This window comes from Clupea harengus, chromosome 11 (genome assembly GCF_900700415.2).
Source record: "Clupea harengus chromosome 11, Ch_v2.0.2, whole genome shotgun sequence".
Lineage (NCBI taxonomy): Eukaryota > Metazoa > Chordata > Actinopteri > Clupeiformes > Clupeidae > Clupea > Clupea harengus.
This window is the reverse complement of record NC_045162.1, coordinates 6929668-6938734: the sequence shown is the minus strand read 5'-3', so window position 1 is coordinate 6938734 and position 9067 is coordinate 6929668. Positions and strand designations below refer to the sequence as shown.

Sequence of the window (9067 nt, the reverse complement as noted above, 5' to 3'; positions counted from 1 at the left end):
TTTTGTGCCCATGTGTGAGAACTTCATGTCCTTGGCAAGTCCATAGTATTGACATTACACGTAGCTTATAACTTAACACTTGATTAGGACTGAGGCTGAAGCCAAAAGCAGAGTTGGGCCACAATTCAAAGCAGATTTCAAGATGCTTTATAAATATTATATTTGCATAGAACACCCTCTCTTATTGAGAACACACCTACATGTTAACACACCTATACATCAAATATGGAGATGGGAGTGTCAACACTGTACCTCTACGATCAAAGACCACCGAGACATCTTCTGGAAGTACGAATACAATATCATCTGAAGAGATGGCTAGGGTTTTCTTCTGAGCATGTGATAAGACTTTGTATTTTGTCTTGACTCTTTCAACAGCCTGAAATACACAAGGTTATTCGCCTGAGATTTTAGTGGACATATTCAAATTTTTACCAGTACTTTAAATGTGTATGGGCACAAAAACATTTAGTTTAGTACCTCATCAGTCACAACACCCTTCAAATCCTCAAACTTGCCATTGGAGACCATTGCAGAGACGTGGACCACCGCCTGAGGACAGAACCCACACAACATGCTTTAAAGGTTATGACTTATTTAATGACTGATGCCTGCATGTTACTTTGTACACCTATCATCGTCATCATCATCACGGCATCAGCTTTGTTTCTCTAAAACCAAGTTTCCAAAAGAGGCACAGCCATGACACCCCAAGAAGCACAATAGTAGCTACCTGCTTCACTCCAGTATTAAATTCCACGCTGGACATATTCAAATCAAAATAGAGTTCAATAAAGAATATTATGATTTTATTTCGTATCCATGTGATGGGATCCGGAATGCCCACAACAGAGATGGTTGGCTGCCTCGATGTCTCAGGCTCATTGTCACTGTCGGTACTGTAGTGACTGAATTTCTGGCAGACAAATAAGGCATTCTGTCTTCTCAGATTATGCCGGTTGCAGTCAGAAGACTGTGTCCCTTCCAGCCGACGCGAGTTACCAGACTGTAGAAACGCCCAGGAACTGAATGAGATCTGTTTTGCAGGAAAGTTCCTCCTCCAAGGACAGGCCAACGGCTTGCACCCCACTATTCCTCCGATCTCACGATACGTCGCACAGCACGTAATGCGTTGCATTTCTAGTCCCGTCTGTCCTTTGCAAAAATAAATAATATAAATTTAATTCTGAATTTAGTGAAGGGGATACTGCGTCCCCAGCCCAGTTTGCTTCCGGGCAACCTTACACAACTGTCTCCCGCTGTACCCATAATGCTTTTGGAGAGAATAACCAGTTGTGAGACAAATTCGAGTTAATCCAGTAGATGGAGACACATCCTAACTTGTAGACTGCTTCTGCGGGGGTGGGGTGGGGTAACTTCGCAGCCGTGGCCTGTGTCCGAGCGCTCAGGTGAGTGCGCCTTTTATCTGAGAGTAGGCGAGTATGGAGGCAATTGATCATGGTTCAAGTCTCACAGGGAAAAGTGCGTTGTTCAGTTTTGACAATTTATTTGATGAATTTCTCCACACATTAGCTACATGAAAAAGTGTGTTGTAATCTATATCGTTTCCTCAAATTAGCCAATATGAAAAAAAAAAAATGAACATATTCTCCGAACTGTCTAGAAGATTAGCACATTCTGTGGGACAATATATGGTTCGACAAATCTGATAAGTATTCTGAGTAGCCTTAATAATAAACAGAACAGTCTATTCTCATTTTATACTTCGGATTAAAATAGCCTAACATTTTCGAGTCGTTTCCGCTCAGAGCATCTCAAAGCCAGCAGCACAGGTGCAAAAAATCATTGTTTCTAACACTGGAAATTTGATCAGTAGACCAAAACATCATTACGCTCCCGCTGTTAGTGGTGATTACAGGTCACACGCATTTGTGTTCACGTTATATTTCTATTTTCTTTGTGAAAGATGCTGATTTATTCACGTTTGAGGTATTATTTCCACGCATGAAAGACAAGTAGAGACACCTGCGCGCATTCTCCACCCCTCTAAGTTCTGCAACTAATTTTATTGATAAATAATTGCCACTGCACTTGATTATTGAAAATAGCGTTCAGATATGGAAACCTTTCTATGATGTGTTATAGTAATTACCACTGTTAGTTTGAAATGCTTTTGCATCTGTGGACTGACTTGAGCAGAATGATAAAATGATGCGCTGCCGTGACACCACACATTTCCAAGGCTTTTCCAATCTAGGCGCCATGTATAGTGTGGCAATAAACTGGAAGACGCATCCATGTCTTAATAATTGAAATTAGACGCAAACGGTTGTTAAGCTTAAACAAAACGTCATTGCCACCTAGTAGAACTGTGCCTGACTTATTTGAATTTTCTGTACTTGTCCTTGATGGGCCTGAGCATGATAGGCTTCTACATGGGTGGTAATGGAATGCAGGTAAGACACCGAAGGCTTGTAAGATAAGGTTGCCTTTTATCCTCTGCAGCCCAAGATATAGACTATATATTTAGTCGACTTATATTGGCTACTGTTTAAGTTTTAATAATTATTTTAATTTAACCCAGTATTTTTTTTACCAACAGTTTATTTGTTTGTGAAAGATATTCCATGTTATGCCACTACAAGGCACTGTTGCCTGCAAATAAGTTTATAGTCAAATTTGTTGGATGAAGCGGTCTGATCAGCTGTTCATTTTTCATCCATATAGTGGCCAGTTACAGAATATTGTTTAGGTTCCTTTTTACTCAACGAATACAGCCCAACTAGTATTTGTACACTCTGAAGTTAATGAAGTTAGCAATATTAAGTCATACTTTAAGTCTCTTAGTAGGTATGAGCCACAGGAGTGGTTGGACACGTTCACTACTGAACCAGAGCAGTCACACACACAGACACGCACGCACGCACGCACGCACGCACGCACACATCCAGAGAGAGAGAGAGAGAGAGAGAGAGAGAGAGAGATCTTTTCAAACTTTGGTGCTTTGTAATGAGAGAAATTAGTGAAAATGCTGTAAGTAATAGTTTCGTTTTTTTTTGCCACAAATGTTTTTTCCACTTATTTTTTTTTCCTATCTTTGCATAAATTAAAAAATCTGCTGAAATTTATTATTCATCTGAGATGTGATTAATATGCAAAATTATGCAAATTAAGATGCAATTAGGCTCCAATTCTCTAGTGGAATTTTCCATTATAATTTAATACAAAGTAACAGAGTAATTGGTGTCACGTGTAATTATGGTTACTCAAGTGTACTTTCAGGCATGCAAATGCTGGACTATATGTTTGTTATCCTATGCAAATGCACCATGTGGCGCTTTAACAAGTAGGGAACACCTACTATCAGAGTATAATGGTGCTGGGACATGACAGGAGAGAGTCTGTCCAGTCAAACTGATGAGAACTGATATCCTGTACATTTGTGGGAACTTTTTAGAAGTCGTTTTTAGCACATTGAATAAAGTCCCTATATTCGTTTCGTTGAAGTTGTGTTTGTGTCCGTAGAGTGTTTGGCATGTAGATCATGTAAGTGTGTTTTTGACAAATGAAATGATTTTTATTTGCCATAGAGGAGCAATAAAATATAGGGTATATATCTTACGCTGTCCCTAGTACTGCTTCTTCAGAAGTCCTTAACACTACAGCTGGTGAAAGTCCCCTGGTTATCTGGATGAAGTATGTCTTCAGAGAACTGTTTCTTCTTGGGAGGTAAATTGATTTTAAACTGTTAAACATGACTGGTTACATGGCCTGACATCTTTCTTGTCAGCACCATACCCCCCTCTTCCTGCTGACACACACACACGCACACGCACACGCACACGCGCACACACGCACACATACGCGCACACACACACACACACACACACACACACACACACACACACACACACACACCACAATTACACTATATGCATATACTCTCTGGAGTCCTCTATCTCAGTCTCTTAACCCTGCTCTATGTCTTTGCCTCTCTCACTCTACTCTCTCTATCTCTCTCTCTCCCTCTCTCCCTCTCTCTTCCCCTCTCTCCACCCCCGTCTCTCAGCTCTGTCTTGTTCATGATCGCTACTCCGAACAAAGACATCGCCATCCCCCACCTCCTGCCCCCCCACCCCCCCCCCCCCCCCCCCACCCCCCTCTTTCCAATCTCACCGCCTCCACCCTGTATGCCTGCATGCACAACTCTCTCAAAGAACATAATCCCTCCACAAAAAAATGGAGGCACAAAGGAAACTTGAGCTCAATCCTATAACGCACGGCCACGGCAGACAATGCCCCCCCCCCCTCCTGCCGGCCCCCATCCTCCCTCTTCATAAGCGCTAAATGCCCCGTGGCATGAAGCAGTCTTTATCCCTCCCAGCTGAGCTGATTGGTGGCATCCCTGGGCTCCTCCATGCCACGCCGTGGTCTGCCCTCACTGCACCACGCACCCCCCCCCCCCCCCCATACACCCTCCCAAAAAAATAACGAGCCCCCTGTTTACCTACCTGGAGCCCCGATGTCAACTCTCCAGCTGCAATCCAAAGGCACGACTTGGCCTACATTTGACTTATTATTCATTATGGCCGTGCCTATTAAGGCTGAGGCGTACTGCATACGAGTCCTGAGTCCTGGGAGATGTTGGGGGGGAAAAGATGCTGATGTTTTGGTATGGGTGTGTGCGTGAGTTAATGTGTGTTTATGGCCAGGAGGAAGGGGTCATCGAGTTCATGCAATATGGACGGAGGCTGGGGTAGATGAAGTGATTCAGGGGTGGACCTACAAAAAAATCACATACTATGTTATAATGATATATTTTTAGTTCATTTTTGTTTCACTGAAGATGAAAGAAAGTTCTTCTTGCACTTAGTGCTTTCTGAGAAGAACACACTCAACATTTAAAGTTTATTATTATTCACTATGTCATGAACTTGTAATGGAACTTTCTTCCTAAATAAGAAGAAAAAGAAGAAGAAGAACAACCACAACAACAATAACAACAACAACAATAACAACAAAAACCCAATGGAAACAAATAAAGGGGAAAATAATAATGCTGTTATTTCTTTCAGAGAGGAAGTCGGAGAGGTGTTTGTGGCAGGTCTGCAGGCGTTGTGTGATCTAGGTCGGCTTGCTGTTAGCTTGTTTGTGTTTGCTGCGTGCAGCAGAGTTTGTACAGCTCCTGCTTTGCTCTGTCTGTGAGCTGCAGTGCTGTAACACACACACAGTAAACACACACACAGTCGTGTTCACAAACATAGACCACGCTGCTGTTTTAGTTTTCACAGTTGTGTGTGTGTGTGTGTGTGTGTGTGTGTGTGTGTGTGTGTGTGTTTTTCAGCTGTAAGAAGCAAGGCCCTGGGTGCAGGTTTGTGACAACAAATTTTGGTAAAGGGGAGGGGGTGGTAGTAGCAGTGGTTGTCAGGGGCATGGGGGGGATGGGGGGTGTGGTGGCGCGTGGGTGAGGCCGATGTAATCTCTCATGCCAGGGAAGGCGTAGGAGAGAGATGCGCAGCTCTCTGATGTGTGGTCTCTCGGAGCACCTCACCATTCCTGACGCACCCGACACGCACACACACACACACACACACACACACACACACACAGATTGCATCTGCAGTGCGAGGGAGACGAGCCACACTCGGAATCTAGGCCATCAGCCTCGCCGAGCCTCACTCTCTCTGAGGTGCGCGAACTACGCGCCGAATCCTCACCTGATTCTTCCTGCTGCTCGCCAACACAGAGCAGCAACCTTCTTGCACAACACACGCAAAGGCATTGAACTCTCTCCTGCATACAGTGAAATATATATATATATAAAAAAGTGTGTGTACTACAATATGCGATGCATGCTCTTACCATTTCTAAGAAAAGACACATTGGAATTGTAGCCTTATAATTGTAATTACCCAAGTTGTGAAATATGAAATGCGTTCCAGCTAGCAATACCATTTGATTACATGTGTGTATTAAAGAATATTGTTTTTTTTAGTGGTGACATTTATTTATTCAAATAAGTGAAATCATTACTAAAAATCTGAGCACTGAGCTTCACATAAAAATATAGGCAATATCATATTTTTAATTGTTGAAGAGAACAGGAATAAATCAATCCAGAGTCATTTAACAGATTGAATCTTTTAGCTTGTTTATATATTTTTTTTCTCTCTCTGTCTCTCTCTCTCTAGAGCGCTGTGCACAGAACAGAATCAGCAGTGAGGGGAATGTTGTTCTGATAATAAATTCTGTAATTTGGTTCTCTTTCTCAGGGATTACTGTCATCTGCCTGATGCTTGCCAGTACCTCTTGCCATTTTTAGGCTTGTGTTGTGTACCTTGAAATATTTGCCAAATGGATTTTTTGTGGCTGTAATTAAATTCATACCACCTTCCTGTTGTCTAACAGGGGCACAAGCAAGCGCTCGTGGTGAACAGGAGGGGTTTGTGTACTGGACTCTTAGAGATTTTGGGTTGGAGGAAGACAAATTAAATGAGCAATAATATCCCAAACCAAAATATGCTACATGTTCCATGTTAACTAAATATGATACATGTTCCAGGTTAACTAAATATGATACATGTTCCAGGTTAACTAAATATGTTACATGTTCCAGGTTAACTAAATATGATACATGTTCCAGGTTAACTAAATATGTTACATGTTCCAGGTTAACTAAATATGCTATGTGTTCCATGTTAACTAAATATGCTACATGTTCCATGTTAACTAAATATGCTACATGTTCCATGTTAACTAAATATGTTACATGTTCCAGGTTAACTAAATATGTTACATGTTCCAGGTTAACTAAATATGCTATGTGTTCCAAGTTAACTAAATATGATACATGTTCCAGGTTAACTAAATATGTTACATGTTCCAGGTTAACTAAATATGATACATGTTCCAGGTTAACTAAATATGTTACATGTTCCATGTTAACAAGTTATTAAGAAGTGAGCACAACACAGGCTCAGAGAATACTGCCCAAACCTGAATGGGAGACTGCAGAGACAGTCTATGCTTTACTCTCAGTCTGCAGGCTTGCTATTTCAGGCATGGCTGTGACTGTTGGAGAAAAGGGTTGGAAGAGAAGCCTAGCATACTCATACTTTCACACTCATACTCATGCTGTAAGGATATACCAAGACAGGATTGATCCGAGAGATTGGGCTGTATTTATAAACCATTTCAGAATGCAACGGGGAAAGACAGATCAGCTTCAATGTTGTATTTTGTAGTTTATCGCAAATGCAGGTTTTTAAATTTTTTTTATTTCCCTGAGCTATGTATAAGATATTTTCCCCCAGAGAGGCCAGGGGAAAGCATCGTTTAAATAAACACAATTTAATTCAAATAGCCATCAGGTTTAAGATGGAAGCAAACAAGCAAACAAGGCCTGCTCTGGAGTGTAATTGACTGTACAAATGTGCGTTTCTTAAGGGAGAGTGGAGAATACCATACCTGGGTCTGGGTAAAGGCTGTGTTTGGTTCTGTCACAGCTAATGGGATAGATGCACACTCATTTAAGCAGGCGCAGGTGGAAGCAAATGTGCCACAACTACGTGTTTGAAGAAGAGTACACTCAAGTCGACTTTAAAAAAAAAAAATTGTGCACACATTAGCATTCTGACATTTGAATTCTAAGGATCATCTTTTAAAAGGTGTGCTTCTCACAACTACAGTGCCACCATTTTAAAAATGTAATGCAATCCAGAAAATACATACATTTAAGAAGTCATCATTTTATTCATTTAAAAGATGACTGTAGTTCAAATTATGTTTTTAATGGTACAACTATCATACTGCTCCAGCCAATTTGTGTCACATCTGAAGTGCAAATGTTCTTCAATTAGGATTCCTATTTGGCATGACTCACAGTCTCTCCCGGGTTTAATACTCAAGTGAATAAGCAGAATATGAAACACATCAATAACTTCTATGGCCATTTGATTCATCTCAGCTCAGTCTTGCCGGAAAATGCAAACGCTTACTCCCTCATTTAGCACGTCTTCCCAAATAAAAATCAACAACGCATCAGAACGAATCACTCTGTAAAGTTGCAAAATGAAAACAGTGTTTCTCAGCTGACGGCAACAAGCAACAGCATACATGAGCCATACCTTACATCTCATTGCCTCCCTTCATAATCATGTGTCATGGCAGTCCAAACAAGGACGCCTAATAAGTAGAGGGGGTCTTTCACCTCTTTGGCCCGAGAGCCGCCCACCTTTCTATAATTACTTTGAGTTCACAAGTGCTTCCTGAACGCAGTCTCGGTGACATAATTCATTAGTGTTTGCCAAAAGAAATCATTTAAAATGTTTAAAGTGCTCCTTCAAGCAGAATAGCTATTAAAGGGGCCATATGCACCAGCTTAAGTGTTAAACGGTTTGTGGAAGTCAACTGGGGGGTGGGGGGGGGGTTGTGGCGGGAGATGATAAACATAAATTATGGCTAATATACTGCACCAGTGGTTTTTTAAAAAATGAAAAATTACTGACACAGGGAAAAACACTTCCGAGTCGCTGCAGCTGGTGCTTGTACATAACGGCCCCTAATCTGTGCCCAGAGGACCAGAGCATAACTGGCGACAGGAATTCACCTTGACAACCCTGATGGGTTACCTTGTTATTCATGCCCGGCTACACGGCGCGCAGTGTCTCGAGCGTTGCTTTTGATTTGTCAAGACGTCTGCGAGCATCGCTGCCTACGACACTGCGATCCATCCAGGGACCGTTTTGCGTGTGCCGCACGAGGGTACGGACCTGGTGAAACGTGGAATTGTGAAAAATAGAATACTTGAGGATTTCTGGGGAGAACTTGCAATGGTCTGCAGTGTAGTTGTGCTGCAATGTACAACTTCCTGAGTGACTTGTATTTTGAAGGTAAAGCACTGTTGAAATAATTTGATTAAAAAAAAGCATACAGGTGGGTAAGAAAAGAGCAAAACTTCATTTAATACACTTGATATGGATTATGTGACACTGACAAGCACCAAAAGTAGGGTTCTGTCTTTTACCGACAATGCATGCCTTGTTGGGGTAAATCAGTCAAAATGAGGTTGTGTCTATGCATTCGCCACGACACCAAAGGTTTGCAG

General features: G+C 41.7%; 1 protein-coding gene across 1 annotated transcript; it reads right to left on the bottom strand.

Moving 5' to 3' along the window:
- Positions 1–121: 121 nt before the first annotated feature.
- On the bottom strand, positions 122–1716 carry LOC105891910. The gene is made up of 3 exons (XM_031576440.2): positions 734–1716; positions 481–552; positions 122–379 (listed from the first exon to the last, which is right to left on the bottom strand). The coding sequence occupies exons 1-3, from the start codon at positions 1136–1138 to the stop codon at positions 197–199; spliced, it is 660 nt and encodes a 219-aa protein (XP_031432300.1). The 5' UTR covers positions 1139–1716; the 3' UTR covers positions 122–196.
- Positions 1717–9067: the final 7351 nt, after the last annotated feature.

Bases quoted from the DNA above. Each gene is read 5' to 3' on its own strand.
- LOC105891910 (XM_031576440.2), bottom strand. From the start codon at position 1,138: ATGCAACGCATTACGTGCTGTGCGACGTATCGTGAGATCGGAGGAATA. The intron at 553-733 runs GTAGCTACTATT...TTCTGTCCTCAG, and splicing joins TTAATACTGGAGTGAAGCAG to GCGGTGGTCCACGTCTCTGC. The intron at 380-480 runs GTACTAAACTAA...TGTGTATTTCAG, and splicing joins AGGGTGTTGTGACTGATGAG to GCTGTTGAAAGAGTCAAGAC.